This window comes from Staurois parvus, unplaced genomic scaffold (genome assembly GCF_062004578.1).
Source record: "Staurois parvus isolate SC_StPar_1 unplaced genomic scaffold, SC_StPar_1.0 ptg000096l, whole genome shotgun sequence".
Lineage (NCBI taxonomy): Eukaryota > Metazoa > Chordata > Amphibia > Anura > Ranidae > Staurois > Staurois parvus.
In genome coordinates, this window is record NW_028317892.1 from 518,833 (window position 1) to 541,848 (window position 23,016).

At 40.2% G+C, this 23,016-nt stretch overlaps 1 protein-coding gene across 7 annotated transcripts in view; it reads left to right on the top strand.

Annotated features, from left to right (window-relative positions):
• EPS15L1 (epidermal growth factor receptor pathway substrate 15 like 1) overlaps positions 1-23,016 on the top strand; it is a 252,064-nt gene that overhangs the window by 221,773 nt on the left and 7,275 nt on the right. For 5 of the 7 annotated variants that reach the window (XM_089670784.1, XM_089670785.1, XM_089670786.1 and 2 more), the window contains one exon: positions 10,275-10,480. In XM_089670784.1, coding sequence (XP_089526910.1) covers positions 10,275-10,480 — 206 coding nt within the window. Of the gene's footprint in view, positions 1-10,274; positions 11,250-23,016 lie in introns of those variants that run through there. The other 2 variants (XM_089670788.1, XM_089670791.1) reach the window with 1 other exon arrangement.

The following is a 23,016-nucleotide window of genomic DNA, read 5'->3' on the forward strand; positions in this document are numbered from 1 at the left end:
GGCATGTAATAGCTAGAGATTGTACTGGACAAGAAGTTCCGCATCCTTTTCCTAACTCCATATCCAGATTTCATATTTTTGTCAGCTGTAGCCTCATCTGTCCAAAAAACTGCAGACCTTCATCCCATAGGTCATGCTTGCTTAATTACAGTAAACTACAAGTTAATCTGCTACCTCGTTTCTAGGTAAGAGTTGTTGATTAGAGAGGAACAGATTTTTTTTGTACTATCCGGAAGCATGCATGTGGGTGTCAGAGATTAGTGAGTTGCTCGTGGTCTCCCTACTTTGGTTGCAGATGAAGTTTGCAGCACACACCCGTGACCACTTCCCATTTTGTTTTGGTTTTTGTTTTTTTCTTCTTGCTGTAATAGTATTTAACATATACACTTACATTATTAACTGACGATCTGTAGCTTTGATGGCAAGCTTATGACTTTTTTTAAGAGCTGCTTTCTGCTTGCAGAACTAGTACATTTTTAACCTTGTTTTTGAAAACTGTTCCCATGTTTAGTTTGAGCTAGCAGGAGTTTGCACTAAACAGTTTTGTAACGTGTAGACAAGTGGCGAACACCTGTGTATCAGGAACCTAAGTAAGCCACCACTATTACTTTTTGTTGCAACCAAAATGCTATATTAGGTTTTTTGATTAGGTTTTTTGGTATATCTTGATAATTAGAACACTGTTGTTCTTTCCATTACAGTCCAACAAAATAGTGAGTTAAAATGCTCTGCTAGATTAATGATGTTCTGGCTGGATCATATTAATCTTTTTAGCGTGTGAAGATGAGCAGAAGTCTTTCTGCTTTTTTGTAATCTGCAGGTACCATTTAACCCTTTCCCTTCCATTGCTGTAACTACTACAGTAGTGTCAGTAGCAGCATATTAATAAACTCATGGCTGCAATAACAGCTGTGAGTTTATTTTTCAAGACAGGACTGGCGAGTAGAAGCCATCAGGTGGCCTTACAGCTGCACGATCACTTCTTCAGTGCTTTCACATAGTCTCCTGGGAGCTGGGCACCAAAAAAAACCCACCTCAGAATGGCAAGTGGGGAGAGACAGAGGAACATATGTTCTTCCATCTCACCTGTGCATTATGAACCTGGAAGTGTTTACCTCATAGCACTTCTGGGTTCAGAGCCATCAGTTACTGCCTAGGATAGCCAGACTTTGTCAAGACTATTTTTTAGCGCATTCTCTTTTGCAACTGGTCTTATACTCCAATTGGCCTAACCCAGATAAAGTAACTGCTCCTCCTAAATGTTTTGCACAGCACTACCCTATAGAGGAGTTCCATAAAAAGTGGATTATCCATATTGTGACCTGGCTATTTCCTGTCCTGGTGAGGACATTCCTGTGTTTGAAAGTTCTTCTAGCTTTTTGTCTCCTGGATTTTTAAAGGCCTTCTTTCCCCTTGCAGATCATGCCCTGTGACCTACCATTGTACCCATGTCCATGTACTAGGCCCTAGCTATCTGGTGCAAGGTTATATCTAGGGATCCTGGATCTTGTATCTTGATGAATCTTCCTGCCCTTCTGCAATTGAAGCTCATGCCTGTAGCCCTACTTTAAGATGGGCCTGGAGATATGTCAAATATCCATGATGGGCATCCTTTCCTATACACAGGCAGAAGACTTTTGGCTCAAATGTTAGCCTGTGGAGCATAATTGCAAGAAATGCCTTTTGTTAATGCCATTGACAGGGAATGCCTCTTTGACAAATCCCTGAATAACTTTATTGAGGTGAATATCAAGGGGAAGAGTACCCTTTTGCCCCAGAAAAGAAGGCCAAATCTCCATCTGGGATATCCACTACTCCTGAGGGTTATTCTCAGGCCTCTGGTGTAGTTCCACTCTTTTGTGGAGTCATACACACTGCCCCAGAAACTGAAAGGTTCCAAGATTTTTATTCAAACCTGTTCACCATTCCCAATTAAAAAAGATTCCTCCGTCCCATAATGCTTTTAAAAGTTTTCAACACCTTCCTCTAGGTGCAAAATTTCTGCATGGAATCTGCCAGGTTAGTCATTGCTTCCCTCCATCTGGGAGACCTTTTTGCCTCTGGACATCAAGGATGCCTACTTACATGCATGTCTCATCTTCCCACTGCATCAATGCTACCTACAGTGAAGGAAATAAGTATTTGATCCCCTGCTGATTTTGAATGTTTGCCCACTCACAAAGAAATGATCAGTCTAAAAATCGAATAGTAGGTATATTGTAACACTGAGAGACAGAATAGCAACAACAAATTCAAAAGAAATGCATGTCTAACAAACGATGCACTGATTTGCATGTTCATGAGGGAAATAAGTATTTGATCCCCTATCATTCAGCAAGCTTTCTGGCTACCAGGAGTCTTTCATACAGGTAACTGAGATTAGAAGCAGTCTCTTTTTTGTTACCTGTATAAAAGACATCTGTCCACAGGAGCAATCAAACAATCAGATTCCAAACTCTCCACCATGGCAAAGGCCAAAGAGCTGTCCAAGGATGTCAGAGACAAGATTGTAGACTTACACAAGGCTGGACTGGGCTACCAAACTATCGCCAAGCAGCTCGGTGAGAAGGTGACAGTTGGTGCAATAGTTCGCAAATGGAAGAAACACAAAACAATCGTCAGTCTCCCTAGGTCAGGAGCACGATACAAGATCTCAACTCGTGGAGTGTCAATGATCATGAGAACAGTGAGGAATCATCCCAGAACTACACGTGAGGATCTTTTCAATGATCTCCAGACAGCTGGGACCACAGTCACCAAGAAAACAATTGGTAACACACTACGCCGACAAGGATTGAAATCCTGCAGTGCCCGCAAGGTCCCTCTGCTCAAGAAAGCACATGTCCAGGCCCGTCTGAAGTTTGCCACTGAACGTCTGAATGATACAGAGGACGACTGGTTGAAATTGTTGTGGTCAGATGATACCAAAATCGAGCTGTTTGGCATCAACTCAGCTCTCTGTGTTTGGAGGAGGAGGAATGCTGCATATGTCCCCAAGAACACCATCCCAACTGTCAAACATGGTGGTGGAAACATTCTGCTTTGGGGGTGTTTTTCTGCTAAGGGGACAGGACAACTGCACCTCATCAAAGGAACGATGGACAGGGCAATGTACCATCAAATCTTGGGTGAGAACCTTCTTCCTTCAGCCAGGGCATTGAAAATGGGTCGTGGATGGATGTTCCAGCATGACAATGACCCAAAACACATGGCCAAGGCAACAAAGGAGTAACTCAAGAAGAAGCACATTAACGTCATGGAGTGGCCTAGCCAGTCTCCAGACCTTAATCCGATTGAACATCTGTGGAGGGAGCTGAAAGTTCTGGTTGCCAAATATCAGCCACCAAACCTTAATGACTTGTGGGCCAAAATCCCTCCTGAGATGTGTGCAAACCTGGTGCCCAACTGCAGGAAACGTCTGACCTCTGTGATTGCCAACAAGGGATTTGCCACCAAGTACTAAGTCATGTTTTGTGAAGGGGATCAAATACTTATTTCCCTCCTGAACATGCAAATCAGTGCATCATTTGTTAGACATGCATTTCTTTTTAATTTTTTGTTGCTATTCTGTCTCAGTGTTACAACACACCTACCATTTGATTTTTAGACTGATCATTTCTTTGTGAGTGGGCAAACATTCAAAATCAGCAGGGGGGCAAATACTTATTTGGCTGTGGGCAAGCAACATTATCAATTTGTTGCCTTTCCATACAACCTGTCCACTGCACCTCAGGTCTTCACCAAGGTGCAGCTGCTGTTGTTTGTTCTTGCTCTACTTCATTCTTAGTGCACAACCATGGTGAGATATCTGAGCAATGAAAGACTGCTGACCCTACAGAGATTTGGGTGAATCCTAATTCTCCAGGATTTAGAGACAGATGCCAGACTATCAGGATGGGGTAAAATCCTAGATACAGTTTTGGTGCAAAGGACTTGGTTGTTGGAGGAAACATGTCATTTCATCAATATTCTGGAACTCGGCAATTTGGTTTTCGCTTAAACGCTGGATCTCTTCTCAGTAAGGTCATCCAACCAGAATTGAGTCTGAGAAAGCCTTAGCAGTGGTTTACATCAACCCTCGAGGAGGAACCAGATGTTGGCTTAAAGAGAATCATATCTTATACTTTAGAATGCTGTATTTCAGCCCTGTCCACCATATACATCCCAGGTTGGCTTTATTAGCAGATGGACTTCCAGGGAATGGTCTGTTCACCCCGAGATGATTCAAGACTTCCATCACAGGTGGGGGTGCTAGATGTGAACCTGTTGGCTTTCAGCAACCTGTTAGAATTCCCTGTCAAGTTCAACAGTCCAGCTTAAGGGATCCTCTGGACTTTGCAGTGGATGCTCTGTTGACTCATTGGGATTTGTTTAGGCTGATCTGTGTCTTTCCTTCCCTGAATTTCCTTCCTCAACTGCTCCACAGGATCAAGATGGAAAGCATATACCTCTGATTCTCACCACATCAAACTAATCCAGGAGGATGTGGTACTTAGACCTCATTAGGCTCCTGGAAGTCTCTCAGAGGACTCTCCCAGATCTTTCAGATCTTCTGTTGAAAGGGCACGTTTAGCACCCTGCTCCTCAGTCGCTGATTTTAGTAGCCTGGCTGTTGAAGCCCGGGTCCTAAAGGAAAGAGGATTGTAGGATTCAGTTATATCTCTGCTTTTAAAAGCTAGGAAATCAAATTCTACCATTGCAACTGAAAGGCATATTTCTTTGAGAAAAAGATGCAAAACAAGAAAGTTGAGGAACATCCCATGCTGTGTACTGTGGGACAAATCCTGTCTATCCTCCAGTGTGGTCTGGATAAACGATTGGCCTTTAGTACTATTGGAGTCAATTATTTATTAAAGTGTTGATGTGCTTACTAAACTGTTCAATAAACGGACATAGAAAATAACATAACTTCGGTAACATGTATGCAAAGCCTCAGAGCTATATTACATGTAAAAATGTGGCATCTCAACAGCTGTCAAATGAGCTTTGTTTGTGTGAACAATTGATTATCCTGTAAGTGACCTTTTTAGATAGAGTATGGTGACAATGTGCCATCATGCTGGTTCAGTGGTTAACACCTCGCCTTTGAAATGAAGCCTTAAAGTTCCGTTCTCACAGTTTTTTTCAGTCTTTTTTTTTTTCTTCTCACTCAAGCATATCTGATGTGTGTTATCGATGTGCCACAGTCACCCACCCTCTGAGGTCGGTTTATCTCCGGCCAAAAAATAGATACATTTCCAGTCAGATATAAATAAGAGCATTCTGAGTGTGTTTTGTGGGTAACATTTAATGCTGATTTATATGGTAATGCCTGCATTTGTCTGTATATCAGCAGTAATAATGTACCGTATCTTTTCACTGGTCCTTTTTATACACTAGATATGATGAGGCTACCGTGGTGGAGTTAACATTAGTCTGCAGGCTGGAATTATACCAGGTTTTAGTTGACATTTTATAAGTCTTCTGTTTTCACTGGGTCCTAGAGCTCCTCTACATTTAATCCAGTGTGTTGCAAGGTGATGCTCTAGGTCACAGGTGTCAAACTAGCGGCCCTCCAGCTGTTGTCAAACTACAAGTCCCATGAGGTATTGTAAAATTGACAGTTACAAGCATGACTCCCAAAGGCAGAGGATGATGGGACTTGTAGTTTTGCAACAGCTGGAGGGATGCCAGTTTGACACCCCTGCTCTAGGTCCTCCTCTCACATATATGTTAGGCAGGTGTAGAAATTCCATTCCTGCTAACAAAAGGTAGGAATGCCTGTTCACACGTGTGCAACCTTGGAACTGTGCAATCTTCTTTAATCAAAACTTCCTAGTGCTTCCTAAGACTTGAGTAGAGAGCTATTGGTTGAGCAATACAATATTTATAGTTGATTGTAATTATGTGTGTAGTTGTAATAATTGCAACAAGAGGTTATATTAAAATATTTGCTGCACCACAGTTTTCAGTGCAACTCTGAAAGCTATGTTTGAGCCTGACCAATTCTGTAACAAGAAGTCTAAGAATACAGAGTTATCAGATTGACCTGCTATATAGGTAATGCCAGTATGAGTACTTGGGTTGGTAGAAAGTGCGCCATCTAAGTGTTTAAATGGAGTGTAACCCTAAAGTAACATATACCACAACAGAAGTGAATGTGCAAATTAGGACTTACTCAATCACATAATTCAAAAGCTGTGAAATGCTTCAGATGTTCAGATTTAATTTCTTTATTGTAAAAAAAATTAAGACAGATTATAATTTGTTACTTTGGCTTTTAGCACCCATTTCTCTTTATGCTACCTCCTCACTGGCTGTGATTGACAGCAGCAGGGACCAGTGGCTCCCTCTGCTATGTCTGAGCCAGTGAGGAGGAAGAGAGCAGAGAGAACCTTTTCGCCTTTGCACATCGCTGGATTGAGATCAGGCTCAGGTAAGTATAAGGGGGGGGGGGAGGCTGCATGCAAAAGGTTTTTTACCTTCATGCATAAATTGCATGAAGATAAAAGACCTTTTGCCTTTACAACCATTTTAAGTTATTGTGATTGTCTTTTTGGGACTTGCAAGGATGACAGGAGGGCGGATGAATATGATCGCCTGGTGTTCACTATGGGTGCTTCCTTAATGTAGCTGTACATATTCTTTGTTTCTTTATATCCGGGTGGATTCAGTATACCACTAGTTATCAACCACTGGCACGTGAACTTCCACCTGCTGGGCCCTGGCTTCCTAGACTATAGCTGTTAAGGCAGATGGGGGATGCAGCTTAGCAGGAAAATTGTTTGTTGCAAGTTTGTATCCAATCTGATCAGTGTGTGCATTTATATGTCATGGGTCACTGGGGAAAAATGTCTACTCCAGGGATGTAACATTAGATTAAAAATGAGAATGAAAAATGTGCAAAGAACTGGACTTGTAACTAGTAGAAACCAATCAAATTAAACTTTTTAGTCATTTTACTGTCACTGCTGTAGAAACTGTGGTAGTGGCTTTGAGAGGTTTTACACATACTGGAGGGTTTTACACACCGGCTGTCAGATGGAAGCAGTCTTGTGGATGTGCATGGATGTGAAGCTGCTGGATCAGTTCCACACACACCAGCAACTGCACCATGTAAAATGTTACTTCCGGGTCCTGCTGCCACTTTCAACAGCCATTATGGCAGGAGAAGAATCTAATGGTGTGCATTCTGTACTCCATTAGATTCAATGAAAAGCAGGTGAGACATCATGGGTCTTTTAGAGTTACAAAAAAGCACTTAAAGCAGTAGTAAACCACAAAAAAAGGCCCCTGCAGGTTTAGGTCATAATGCACCACATACTAGTACATTATGACAGACTTACCTTTACACGGAGCCCTCCAGCGCAGTGCTGCCATGGCTCCCCGGCGCTACCATCTTCACCTGGTGTTCCGTGTTCGTGGGCTCCAGCCATTCTCTGTGTATGTGTGAGAGTCCTCGGCTACAGCACGGAGCTCTGAAGGTCTGGCACGATATGCTGTCCCTCCCTTATACAGGAACATACAAATGTAAATGCATGCAATGGGTGAGATCAATAATTCTAGGTCCGGTATTTATGGCTAACTCTAAATGAAGGACCTATAGGGACTTTAAAAGCGTCTTTTATTGCCATTTCACAGACACACATAATTTTAAGGTTTGATATGTTTGGTATCTATTACCTCGGCACAACCTCATCTTTTATATTTTACTAAAAAATGTTGCCCTAAAATTAATTTTTACTTATTTTTTCTGAAATGTTTGCATTTCCTAAACCATTATGCTAATATCATGTGACATAAAAAATTGGAACTACCTCTATTTTATTCTCTAGGCTGAATATCTCAGGCCCTGTTTCCTTAATGTTGATTACTGCTGTATACTAATAGTCTAATTCAAAAGGCTGGGTATTTTCCACATTTGCAAATATTTGCCCATTTACAAATTTCGCCCCATATTTATGCCTACTTGATTGCTTTTATTGTGTATTTCGACAACCTGTTGCCGAGTAGAGGAATGTGAACTCCATTGTCAACATCTGTAGCAACATATACTTACTTTATTTCTACTTTATGCCTGTTTCAAATAATTACTGCATTATTACATTTTGTTTTGGGATTCTAGGGTTTTCTCGTGGGACTTGTCATGAAAAACATCCTCTTGCCTTTTTAGTACAGAGTTAATGTCTCTTCATAAAAGAAAACAGAATTCTAGTTCTACCTGTGGTTTTTTGCAGATGCTTGCAGTTCACTGATCTCGTTCATTGTGCAATGCCAGGAATTCAGATGCTGTTTTTGCAGAAGGTGTGATTTTCATATCTAAAAGCAGTGGTAGTAAACCGTTCAACCAAGTACCATATGCCACTTGCATGGCTTCAAATAGTAGGCTAAAACAAGAGACTGGCAAAATTGAACAGCTGTCTCAATCTCAAAGACAATGTTCTATTCTACATCCAAAGATGTGTTACGTACTTAGGTTCTCAATCAGTGCTCCTTTTTCTGCGCAGCAAATTAACTTTCACTGACATTTGTTAGATAGACCTTGATCAGCTGCAAGTTAGTACCTGAGATTCCTGGTCACATAATTACATACCACCAAAAAAAAACGTATCTACATGGTAAGTAGACTGTGCGTAATCAGCAGTAGCTGTCCTTTTTTGCTGCCCTGTATTTTGTGTTATCTTGGCTAGGTAAAACAGTTCTCAATAGCATTCACTGCCATCCTTGTGGATTCTTTATAGAAATATACACTATATTGCCAAACGTATTAGTATCCCTGCCTTTACATGCAAATGAACTTTAATGGCATCCTAGTGTCTTATTCCGCATGGTTCAATATTGAGTTGGCCCACCTTTTGCGGCTATATCAGTTTCAACTCTTATAGGAAGGCTGTCTACAAGGTTTAGGAGTGTGTCTATGGGAATGTTTGATCATTCTTCCAGAAGTTCATTTGTGAGGTCAGACGAGAAGGCCTGGCTCGCAGTCTCCGCTCTAATTCATCCCAAGGTGTTATATCGGGTTAAGGTCAGGACTCTGTGCAGGCCAGTCAAGTTCCTCCACCCCAAACTCGCTCATCCATGTCTTTATGGATCTTGCTTTGTGCACTTGTGCGCAGTCATGTTGGAACAGGAAGGGGCCATCCCCAAACTGTTCCCACAAAGTTGGGAGCATGAAATTGTCCAAAATGTTTTGGTATGCTGGCGCCTTAAGAGCTCCCTTCATTGGAACTAAGGGGCCAAGTCCAACCCCTAAAAAAACAACCCCACACCATAATCCCCCCTCCACCAAACTTTACACTTGGCACAATGCAGTCAGGCAAGTACTGTTCTCCGGGCAACCTCCAAACCCAGACATTGGATTGCCAGATAGAGAATTGTGATTCGTCACTCCAGAGAACACATCTCCACTGCTCTAGAGTCCAGTGGCAGCGTACTTTACACCACTGCATCCAACGCTGTGCATTGCAAGCTTCCTATCAGTAATTAGATGTGGTGGCTACATTTGCTTTCTGTTTAAGCTTTTTTTCTTCTTTTCACGTAGTGATCCTGCCAGTACCACACTTCCTGTCGTAGGATGATAATGCTTTCTCACTGTAATACTGTATATAAGGAGGAGCATTGTCACTCTACGACATAAAAATAGAACACCTCCCTCGCCTCTTTTCCATAAAGTAGAAGGGAGGGCTTTTGTAGTCCAAAGAGAGAGCTGAGAACAGTACTCATTGATAAACCTTAGCATAGGCAGAGAGTAAAGGAAGTTATTAGTTCACAAAATGTTGATGTTTTAGTTTTGGATAGAGTGGAGGGGGATTATAACATCTGTCCGGTTTTATTGGGAAATCTCCCCAAGGGCAAAACCTTATTTTTTTCCGGGCTTTTCATTTGTGGTTTATTCTGTTTGCGATCTACCTCAAGCTCTACAATGAAATTAGTGAAGACACCTCCCCCACACGATATCTTGTATAGATAATGGCACAGGAGTTCTAAACATTCCTAACGTTGCAAGAGTTCTTCCCATGGTTTCTAGGTTATCTAATATCCCAACATTCTACTATATTTTGGAGAGAATCATTGGTCCCTAACCAGATGGCAAAATGTCAATTGTTGTCTCAAAATAACATTCATTAGCCCTGGTGTATATATTTTTTAGTAATAAAAATTTGAATAGTTTTTAGCATGTGAGAAATGTATTAATGTGAATCAAATATTAATATATAAGTTAAAATTTCATTTTTATTTATATACTTTTTTATATGTAGACCGTGAATCACATTCCAATGCTTTTCTTTTTTTAGGTAAAAACACCCCGGTGAGTCAGCTGAGTTCAACACATTTCCAGAAGTCCAGTGACCCATTCCAGCCATTTGGGACAGAACCAGGAGACCCTTTTCATAGTCGGAAGGCATTCACAGACCCCTTCAGTGGAAAAGACCCATTTGCCACTACACAGCCAGGAAAACACTCTAAGGGAACATCCGCCGGGTTTGCAAACTTTGGCTCTGTAAGTTGAATTTCTCTTCCCTCATGTAGAGAAGCCTCTGCTGCCACTGAGTTAATCTGTAGCCCAATATAATGCTGCTGATCCCCCTTCTACACTGGGGAAGATGTAAGTGTAAAAATGTAAAGTACTGAAACTTACTTGGCTTGTTTTGTGCAACTCTGCCATGTCCAAACGTGCACTATGAACTTGTTTCAGATACCGAAACTTTATTTCTACTGAGCAGGACATTGTTTTTTAATCTGTTATGTTTGAAAAGCATAACAATGGATACAAAATGTATCATATGTGACATTCTTTGGCTTCCCATAGCTTCTCTCTTGTGTGTCCCATTATTTTCATTAGTAGTCATGGGGTTCTAGTTACCAAAGAGAGGGAAGATGGGATTCAATGCAAGATACCTGAACATGCTTGTATTTTAGGTTTCACTCTCTGTGCACAGATGTAATCATTTAACTTTTGCTTAAAAAGGACTATTCTAAAAGCAGTGTCCATTGTAGAAGCTTTTGTATTAGTGTCTTCTTCGGACTGAACTTTCATTTCACATTTTAATGTTTAGGATATATATATATATGAATATATATTATCCTTTTTCTTGAAGCGCAACTTACTGCTGCTTGTTTTTACTCCCTTTGTTTCCAAATTTTGAGCAAATGTTTTGAAATGTCCATCTTTTGCTGCTCCAACTTTTAATGTTTCTTGCATGTCTGCTTTGCTATATTTATGTAAACAGTAAGAACTTGTGTGTTTTTCAATAAATAAGTCTTCAGCATTCCCCTCCCTCTGTGTATTCCTCTGTGGGTCAGTTCCTTTTATGTCTCTACTGTCACATTTTAAACTTTTCAGTGAGAATACTCATGCATCAAGTAACTAACCCTCCAAACATGTAAGCAGCTTTTGGCTTCTAAAAAAAAAAAAAAGGTACTAAAAACATAACCAATATGGAGCATGATGATGACACCGGTCATATAAAAGGTTCTGTAACGTAACTTAGAACTCCTAGTGCAGGATATTTAAAACCAAATATAATAATTCAATAAGGTACCACTTTACTGAAAAATTAGAAAGTGCAATAGATTACGTCAAACTCTCATAACCGTTGTACAAAATATGTAGGTTTGGAGATTTGCTCTTGTACATTTTGCAGACAGGTTTCCATAAGCTGAAGACCCTGAAAAGTAGTTCTTTGACTAGTCCTTCTACTTCTATTAAGATTATACAAAACTTAAAGCAAAGTTTCAGCGCTAATTCACATCAGCCGCTGCATTACAATACAGTGGCTGGTGTGCAGTGTGGTCCGACGGGATCTCTGCAGTGCTGATGCTACGGTCGTGACGCATCACACTATTCACGGTGTGAAACAGTGGATGGTCCTACGCTGAAAAAAAGTACTGCACGCAGTACCTTTTTTCAGCAAACATTACTGCAACACAGTGGTATGAACTGGGCACACAGGAGGCAAGGCATTTCTTTGCAGGGAGCCATTTATCTTTATTTTTTTTTTTTTTTTTGTTTAGCAATGGAGTTTCTTTAAAGGAATGGATATTTCCTAGCTGTAGTGTTGTTACTCTGGACCCCAACAAATCACCTGTTCTCAATGCAGTTGTAAGTCCAAGGACTTAAACCTGCTGAGCATTCTTCAGTCTGTTATGGCGGCAAACTTTTGAATATATTTATTTAAATAAGGTTCCAAAACTGTAGTTGCAATGCTAAAGAGTTTAAAGTCTTCTGGCTGATCAATGTGACTCTTGAAGTTAGTAGATCACTATTATTTGACATTGGACCCCAAAAAGAGGATTATAAAAGCACTCTCGTACTTAGTAATACTTGTTTATTCAATTGATGAAGATTTAAGTGTATGAATAGAGTGAGAAGAATTAAAAACCTCTCTCAGGTTTTTATTGTCTGTGTCCTGATTGAGGAGAATTCCCTTTAGTGTCTGTCATCTGTGTTTTAATTAGAAAATAGGTGGAAACCCCCCCTCCCGAGAAAAGAGAGAGCAATGATGCCCTGAGAAAAAACTTCAATATTGTCTGTTTCCCCAATTGGGAGACTTTCCCCCGGTTTCGGGTTTTGTCAGACACCCATCAAATAACAGTTTGGAGACTTTCCTCCCAATTCGGGTTCTGTTTGACACACATTAAATAGGGAGATTTCACATTCATTTCTATCAGTATCACAAAATGCAGTGAAAACTTTACTAAGGTCTTAACACTTCACCACTGCATACAGAATTAAGGAATAAAAAGATTTTGGCTGAAAGCCAGCTTTAAAGACTTCTCTGTTCTGTGCTTGCATCCTTTCTGCCATTTACCAAGGCAGCACAGTTGAGATAAGCTCACTATAGTGAATCAAACTCTTCAACAACTGCAGCCCTTCCCAGTGACCTTTGCAGAAGGTAATGAGCTTAGTGGGAAGGACATGGGTACATATGTGTTTAAGATTAATTGGTAAATTGCAGGTTTAAGAAATATCCCATTCAAAATATTATAGGGACATCACAATGGAAAGAGAATCCTGTTTCCTTTTCTTAAAGCCTATGTGTAGCTAAAATAAAAAACAGAAAAGTCAGCACAAGGAACATAACTTACAGTCATTAGGATGTGCCCTTTGTGCTGATTTCTCTGCTGTTAGTAGAAATCCTCCTCTGACCATGCTCCCCTACTCCGGCCACTGTAGTTTCCCTGTGATGCAGGGGTCATACAATTAAAGGCCTGTCCCAGGCTTTCAACAAGATTGCCTATGCCTGTCCTTTTCACCCAGCTCTGCCATTCATAGAAGCCATACTACAGCTTCTATAAATTAAACAAAAATGGCAGAGCTGGAAAGAGAGAGCATGTATAATTGGGCACTTTTAATGAAAAATTGATGATACTGCCCAAAGAATTTGGTACTTATAAGACTAATATCACACTGATCCACGACAAAAACACATATGCGTTTTTACCGTGTTTGCGGTGCATTTTTTAAAGGACACGTGACTCAAAAACCGCACCAAAAATGCACCATAGGTGTGTTTTTGATGCATTTTTGTCTCATTTACCATGGTTTTCAATGGGGTGGTGCATTTTTTTACTGCACCAAAAATACAGCAAGCAGGATTTTTAAATGACCTGCAATGGAGTTCTATAGGAATACATAGTCACATGTTTTTCTTCTGATTTTTTTAAACGCACAAGTGGAAGAAAAAAACGAATCAATGTGAAACCTACCCAAGTGTGAAAATAATTTCAGAAAGGGCAAAGAGAAGACCTTTCAAAAGAGATAATAGCAGATGCCCTATGGTTCCTGCCTATAGGCAGCAGTTTTACATTTCGGAAAGAAGAGAAGTTCATATTAAGGGCAACTTGACTCTTATCAGTTAAGTTTCAGACATTAATAGAAACATCAGGATGTGCAGTAGCCATGATGTGCTATATTACTCCAGATTAAAGTTCATCATCCTTAATAAGAAACATAGCAGTGTCAAAATGCTGTATTTTCAGGGCACGCAATGGTTAACGGATGCCATACGAACCAGAAGCATTGACAGTCACTTAGGTTAATACGGTTGTCATATTGGCTTTACCTTGCTTTTACCTTTTTTCTTAAATAGTTTCTCTGGAGTTCATGTTTAATTTAAATGTTCCTGGACACTGTTGTTATGTACAGTGTCTGACGTTTTCAGTGCTGTATCACATCACTTTGCTGTAAAGCAAAAAAGCTTCCATGCAAGTTCAGGATTCTTGCCCCAGAGGTGACACCACTAGCTTATGTTATTTCCTTCTTGTCCTGGAAAGGTCACTTCAAGGTACTTCTGCCACTCTCAGACAAACTAACATTATCTTTTTGGGTAATCTTAAAAATCCACATTGTGTTTCCTACATTAAAAAAAGTTTATCAGTTGGGAGAAAAAAGCTACAGATGGCCCCAGATACCATAAAGGTCAGAAGGAGTGTTCGCTTAAGAATTCAGGAAGGTAAGCAGTTTGTTTCAGCTTCTTAGAATTTCCATTGATTTGTTGATAAATCTCAGCACTGTACTACTGGGCAAGTTTTAAGCTGTGAAAGGAGTATATGTAGCTTTAAGTAAAGGTTTGACTGTTACGTAAGAAAGTAAGAATTCACATTACTATAACTGAGTAACAGTAATCCATATGTCATAAACTGGAAAATGTTGAAAAATAATATGGCAGTGTAATGTAGTCCCTTTGTGAAGGGGGAAGTGGTTAAACACTAAATCTCAGGCACCTCAAAGTGTTCCTTATCCATCTCTCTAGTGCTTGCAGCTGCTTCCTTCTTGACTGTAATTTCCTACCCTGAACCCAGTTTCCTTTTCCTGCTCAGAATACAATTGAAGCAAAATCTTCCTTTCCTCTTCTTATGATCCTCAGAACTGAAGAGGAGAAAGACAGACAGGTGACAAGATACACGACCCACAAAAACCTCAAAACTGCTTTACCCAAGTTGTTTGTTTTTTTATTTATTTTTTTGACAAACCTTTGATTGCTAATGCTTGTCACATGCAGTTATATGCATGCAGTGTTATGTTGGACAAAAGGATGCAGAATGGTTGGATTATGTATACAGGGGTTTCATTTCTGGTGGATCTTGTGGATTACACCTAAATCTAAAATGACTTCCTTTTTTCAAAAAAACTATTTCAAACAACATTTGAAATTTAGCTCAGGTGCCTCCCATTTCTCTTGATGTTTGCTGAGATGTTTCTACACCTTGATTGAAGTCCACCTGTAGTAAATTAAATTAATTGATTGGACACGATCTATGCAAGCCATACATGGGTCAAATTTCGAACAAATGTTCTTTAGAAAATCTGTGATCCGATGGTGCCACCATTGATTTAAAAATTTGACCAACCAAGCCTTTTATTTCACCTCATGTTGCTACAGAGAAGAATTTTCATGGCCAAGAGTTTTCTATCCATGTCACAGCTCATGCGCATTTCATTATTTATTTCAGGTACTTATATAGCGCCATCAATTTACACATATATTGTACATTCACATCACTCCCTAACCCTCAAGGGGGCGTACAATCTAAGGTCCCTAACTTACATTCATACATACACATACTAGGGCCAATTTAGACAGGATCCAATTCACCTACCAGCATGTCTTTGGAGTGTGGGAGGATACCGGAGTAGCCAGAGGAAACCCACGCAGGCACAGGGAGAACATGCAAACTCCAGGCAGGTGGTGCCGTGGCTGGGATTCGAACCAGCGACCTACTGCCAGGCGGAAGTGCTAACCATTTAGCCACTGTGCTAAATTGCAATTTTTCTAATTAAATTAAAAATTTTCAATTATATTTCTTGCACGATTCTCCCATCATTGATTAGAAATTAGTTTATTTTTAAAAAATTTCCAACATGCCCGATCACTCAAATTCGATTGTTGCTCGAAAAATTGGCAGTTGCTGTGGCCCTTTAACCACTTGCTGTCCGGCCGCTGAAGGCACTCCATATGCGGGTTTCCGTTCATAAACTGCACCCGCCATTATGAATTGTGCGCGCTCCACAATCCAGTGCCCGTTGTGTCCTCCGGACACAGTGGAATACCAATCGTTGGATGGGACCTCTGTGCGAGGTCCCGATCATGTAATCACTGATTGGCCAATCAGTGATCACATGCAGAGTAGTAGGCAAAATGTTAAAAAAAAAATATATATATATAAAAAAATAAAATAAAAATTTAAAAAATTTTTTAAAAAATTATAATTTTTGGTTATAAACTAATTTGGGTTATTTTTTACTAAAAAGATAACTGAATAAAGTTTGGCCAAGATTTATGATGAAATATTTATTTGCAAGATTTTATAAGAAAAACACTTTGTTTTCAAAATTTTTGGATATTTTCATTTATATAGCAAAAAAAATAAAAATCGAATAAATACCACCAAAATAAAGCTTTATCTGTTTCAAAAAAATGCTAAAAGATTCATATGGGTACAGTGCTGCATGACCGCTCAATTGTCATTAAAAGTGTGATAGCGCTGAAAGCTGAAAATTGGCCTGGACAGGAACGGGGTAAAGTGTCCGGACTGGAAGTGGTTAATAGTGAAAAATTCTTAGAAAAGATTATCAAAAGAAAATTCTTTTAGAATTCGACCCATGTATGGCCAGCTTTAGAAAGGCAGACACTTCTCTATAAAAGGCCTTACAGCTGACAATGGATACTGTATCAGAGCAGAAACCATGAGGTCAAAGGAACTGCCTGTAGAACTCAGAGAGGATTATTGCAAGGCACAGATATGGGGAAGGCTACAAAACAATTTCTGCTGCACTGAAGATTCCCAAGAGCACAGTGGCCTCCATAAATTTCAAATGGAAGAAGTTTGGCACAACCAGGACTCTTCCAAGAGCTGGTCACCTGGCCAAACTGAGTAATGGGGGGAAAAGGGCCTTCGTAAGAGAGGTGACCAAGAACCAGATGATTACTCTGACTGAGCTCCAGACATCCTGTGTGGAGATGGGACAAAGTTCCAGAAGGGTAACCATCACTGCAGCCCTGCACTGATTGGGGCTTTATGGCAGAGTGGCTAGACGGAAGCCTCTTCTTAGTGCAAAACACATGAAAGCCCCGTGGAGAGAGCGTAGCTTGTGGAGTGGCGATTTTTCTAAGTATGTTACACCACTACTCGATGGTAATATTTTCAGCCAGCACCATATTCCTGAGTGCCAGCGGAACTGTATACATTTTCCCTTGTTTAGAGCGGCACTACAAGTCTTAGCAAACTAGCCTAAGGGTAGTACAAGTTAATTCTTGTACCAGCATGTACTTACAGATCCAATCAAACAAAATAATCATAGGCTCATTTTCCTTCATTGGAAATGATAAAAAAGAGGTAAGAATGATGACTCCCATTTCCAGCTTCAAACAGAATAACAGAGAGGATATGGAACAAAACGTGGTGGCATAGAAATTGTATTATATATTGCTATGGAAAGGGATTGTAACTACAATAGGAACCAATAAAATATTTGCCTTTAATGGCCAGTTTGTCATAGTGTAGCAACTGAATTTACTCTGTTGTCCATTGAGAGACACAGGAAAGTAACATGGGAATATAGCAGCACCTTCAGGTAGATTGGACAAATTAATGTAAGACAAGTCCCTAAGGTCTATATAACTCCTCCTACACTAGCCATGCTTCAGTTTAGTCTAGCAATGTCAAAGTGTTTCTAAAAAGTTTTTTTTTTAATTATTATTAAATTAAAACAATATTGCACAGAGCTGGTCTTTTACCTTTTGGCAGTCCCTGCCCCCCCTTCTCCCTGCAAGTGCCCCCATAGCAAGCCATGTGCTATGGTATGGGCACCTGTGTGAGCGTGCTTCCGAGCTGGGCAGTGTGTGTCCAGAGACACACCCAGTGTGGCTTAACCACATCCCCTGCTCCGTCCTCACAGGATTTGACTGACAGCAGCAAGAACCAATAGCTCCCACCATTCTCAAAGAAGCCTGAGAAACCAGGAAGAGAAGAGAGCAGTGCTGAAGCCTACTAGCAGCTTGTTTAATGTGACAAATCAGCACTCCCATCAGGATCTGTGTTCAGCATATACAGACTGGAGCTGAATGGTACTTATAAAGCTTCAACAAAGCTTGCTGAAAGTGCTGCAAATCCTTTGTAAAAGCTTGCTGTTCACACTGCTCTTATACAAGCTGAAGCCCATGTGAAACAAGTCTAATATGCCATCTTACACAATTACATACATTGTATCACAAGAAAACAATCTCTGTAATAAACAATTGTATCCAAGTGTCTTCAATGTTTCATTTTTTCTTCCACCACCTCTGTGTACATTACTTACTACGAATTCAGGTCAAATGCGCTTTTTGGAACAATCCTTCCCTCTATCACTTTCACTCTTTCAGACCATATCATAACTCCCAGATTAATGAAAAAAAATATAAAGACCCACATAGTGTTTTTTCATATTCAATAAAACCAAAAAACACTATCAAATGCCCTCAGATCTGGTGCAAACAACTGCACCGATTTTATTAAGCATTCAAGCATTGGGATTCATAGCTACTCTGTCACATCTAGTGCCGCCACAAGCATCACTCACCCGCCTGGTTTAGATCTTATGTCCTGGTATCCAGCACATTCACACAATCAGGGAATTTCTCCAGTGCTTACCAAAGCCCCTCCTCCCATCACGTTTCATCACATAGGACTTTTTCTAAGGAATACATCAAAATACAATGTGTCCACAAATGGACACATCTTTCACTGAGAATGATGGCCAGCAAGAAGTCTGACCACCTTTATTTGAAATGTGCAGTTTTCAAACAAGTTGGGAGCCAGATGAGGCATGTTTATGTTAAAAAAAAAAAAAAAAAAAAAAAAAAGTTTTTTGGTTCACAAAGCAAATGGCGATTAGTGGCATTTATCTCACCTCTGGTAATGTATATGTAAACCCAGTCATTAAATTCTCAATAAGCTTTAATGGGCTAAATTATTTTTTATTTTCAAATCCACAGCTTTCTTTAAAATACCTGGTTGATTAGGAGTGTCCCTGTCTCCCAATTGTTTCCCTATATAGTCACCCTGTCGCACAATCTCCCAGTGGAGACTACAAGCCATGCCAACATGCATTGTGCAGGAATGTTTAAAGTGGAAGTTTAGTCAAAATCTAACTAAGGCTAAACCTATTACCACCCCCATTGTAGGGCAAGCCATAGATGGTGTGGTTGCAGGAAAGAAAATCGTTCAGTTCCCCATCAACACAGTCAGTGTAGATGGGGGAATCTCTCCCACGGTGGTATTGTATTCTGCCATCAGAACACAATGATCACTTTTGGCAGCTATAGCAAAAAATCCAACAGGCTGGTTGTACTGAAGTGGACCGGTCCCTGCTGACCCAGCCGAGATTCGATCCATATATGTCCAGCTTAAGCCTATTCTATAAACCCTGTAAAAAAAAAAAGTTCAGTATATTTACCTATTCTGAAGGTGCTCTTGGCCAATCAGATGATCTTTCCTCCAGCAGCTTCTGTGTAGAGGAGAGATTGCCGACAATGGCTGCAAATGCCTGGGAGATGACATCACCCATAGGCATCCATTGTCGGCTGTTCCTGCTCTACTTTGAAACCACTGTTGACAGCTAATCATGGGACTGAAATGGAGCGGCTTCAGAATAGGTAAGTATACAGATCTTTTCTTTACAGGGTTAGATAGAATAGGCTTAGAATGGGGTTGGGAGTAGGATTAGTCTTGGTTAGATTTTGACTAAACTTCCACTTTAACTATGTTCACCATCGGAAAACCTGCCTTGATAAATGCCTTTTAGTTCAACAGCACTGAGATACAAGGATGAAAAATATGTGAAAAAACACAATTGTTTATCATACTCATTACTTGAACAAACTAAATGTCATTCAGTTAAGGGGTACTTTAACCTTTCTCTGGTGATGCTTGAATCTGTTATAATATCTTATATATTGGCCATGTATATACAACCTTTTTACAGATATTGAGAAAGAGTGAGCTGTTTTAGTAGTGGCCTATTAATACTGCCTATTAGTCTGTGTCCATCATACAATAAGATAAGGGTATCCATAAGACTGTGCTGGTCATTTAACATTTAAATAAAGGCAAAACTTTTTTTCTTTCAGTTTTGTGTGGGATAGGTAATAATTTAAACACCAGTCATGTTTTTTTTTGTGTCCCATTGGGGAGATTTCACTTGACTTGTTTGTTGTATACACAACAGGAAGGGAACAAAAATCTAATTAAAAGCTTTCTCAAAATGTGGCATTCTCTCAGTCACAAATCTGTTGCATATTGTTTATGGAAACATCTATATGTGCATTTGAATACAAATTAAAAAGTGATGGTTTTCTTAGCTATTGTTGATGGCCTGTGCTCCCATTTCCTTAGTTTTACAATCTCGCTGTGATGCATACACTACTACACCACTAACTGTTACACTACCCTTCCAAAATGGCCAGGGTGTGGGCCTAATCTACAATATGAAGAGGACCTGTAAGGACAGAAATATGGGAGCTGACACCACTGAAATGCTGTTAAAAGTGCAGACTCCAATGTTATCCTGATCCTGGGTTATTACCTAGTAAATCACTGAACTAGGACAAGTATGAAAGTAGTTAATCAGGGGTATTCACAAAGGTTGTCATAGACACCCTTTAGAATTCCATCAGAGTGCAGCACCAAGTATCAGTGCTTAATTCATGTACCTCTCAAACTGGACAGTCCTTCCTTCCTCAGTGCACTCACTCCTGCCCTCCCTTCCCAGCCACTGTACCCATCACACTGACAGGTGCCTGGCTGGGGTATTTCATACTAGGGATGGGCAGAGCTTGATAGGAAACTGCAAGACTAGTTCTCCATCAGGTCCACTTCACTTTTGAATGACAGGAACAAGAGGGAGTGGATCCATAGCAACTTTCGGTCTAATATCAGCTTTCAAATCCTCCCACTGCTGTTCGCTTTCAGTCAAAAGTAACCGTTTCTGATGGGGAACTAGTCTCTATTTCATTCATTGACAACTCATTGCCCATGTATTGGTAATGACATCAGCTGTATCCTTGGAACATTTGTTTTTATTTCGCTTTGGCCGGGGAATCTCCCAGCCAACAGCCAAATGAGGCAGGGAATACATCTCTGTACAGGAAGGTGGGGTACCTCTGTACATCAGCTCAGAGTGGGTGTGAACTATCACTACTTTCCTAAACTGAGAGCTGGTGGTAATTCTTTAAGGATTTGTTACTGCCATAACAACAGTTTCTTAAAGTGACGGTAGTAAGAACAACCTGAATTTTTCGCAGGTGTCTGTAATGTTACCAACACGGGATTAGGAGCAGGTCGTTTTAATGGAACTGCCATCAGAAAGGTGTTGTTAGGGCTGTTTTGAATACCCCTGAATATGGTTAGACTCCATTGGCTCCAGGTTTGTTCCAAGTTAGTGACTCTAAGGAGTGAAGGCTGGTTCTGGATGAACACTCCATGCCTGCCTGAACCTTTAAAAATCTTTTTATTTGTTCTCCTAATGTATTAATATTTTATGATAGATACATTTTAATAATGGCTGAAACGGGCATATGAAGTAGATCTAGCAAGAGAAAGTGGAAGGGTTGCCAATAACAACCAAAATCAGATTCCAATAGTCTTTAGAGAAAATTCTGATTGATTATGATCAGTATGGTACTAGTACTCTTGCAGCACAGGAGACCTACAATTTTGCTCAAAAGTTTGTATACACTTATAGAATTGGTAATACTATGTATAATTTTTAAAGAAAACATGAGTAAGCAAGCAAAACACATTTCTTTTGCTTTTTATGGGATTTATATTCAACTGTAGGTTATAACAGAATGGCACAATAGTAAAACAAAACATGGCAACAAGTAAACAAATGAAATAACCCCTGTTCAAAAGTCTGAATATCCTGAGTCCCTACTACTGTGTATTGCCCCCTTTAGCATCAATGACAGCGTGCAATGTTGTGTAATAATTGTCTGAGTCCCCGAATTCTTGCAGGTGGTATAGCTGCCCATTTGGCTTCTCGGAATGCCTCCAGGTCATGGAGAGTCTTAAGACATCTTGCATGAACTACACGTTTGAGATCTCTCCAGAGTGGCTCAATGATATTAAGATCAGGAGATTGTGAAGGCTACTCCAGAACCTTCACCTTTTTCTGCTGTAACCACTGGAGGGTCAATTTGGCCTTGTGGTTAGGGTCATTGTCCTCCTGGAAAGTCCAAGAGCATACCATGCGCAACGTTTGTGCAGCAGAATGCAAATTGGCTGCCAGTATTTTCTGATAACATGCTGTATTCATCTTGTCAGCAATTTTCACTAGATTTCCCATGCCTTCAGCGATCACACAACCTCAAAACATCAGTGAGCCACAATAATGCTTTACAGTGGGGATGGTATGTTGCTATAGACCTTGTTGACCCCTCTACAAACATATGGTTGTGAATATAAAGCTTTATTTTGGTCTCATCACTCCAGATCGCAGTATGCCAGAAGCTGCGAGGCATGTCAAGGTGTTGTCGGACCGCTTTTTGTGTGGCATTAGCCCAGTAAAGGCTTCTTTCTGGCAACTTGACCATGCAGCTCATTTTTGTTCAAGTATCGTCGTATTGTGCTCCTTCAAACAACCACACCACCTTTTTTCCAGAGCAGCCTGTATTTCTCCTGAGGTTATGTGAGGGTTTTACTTTGTATTCCAAAAAATGTTTCTGGATGCTGTGTCTTCAATCTTTTTTGGTCTATCTGAGCTTAGCTTGGTATCAAGAGATCCCCAAATTTTCCACATCTTAATCAGTGAATGAACAGTACTGACTGGCATATTCAGGGCTTTGGATATCTTTTTATATCCTTTTCCATCTTTATAAAGTTCTAATACCTTGTTAGGCAGGTCTTTTGATGTTTCTTTTCTGTTCCCCGTGGCTCAGTATTTAGCCTGCTCAGTGCATCCATGTGAGAGCTACCAAACTCATTGACTAGTTATAGACAGACACTAGTTGTAATTTAAAAAGCCACAGATGTGGGAAATGAACCCTTAATAGC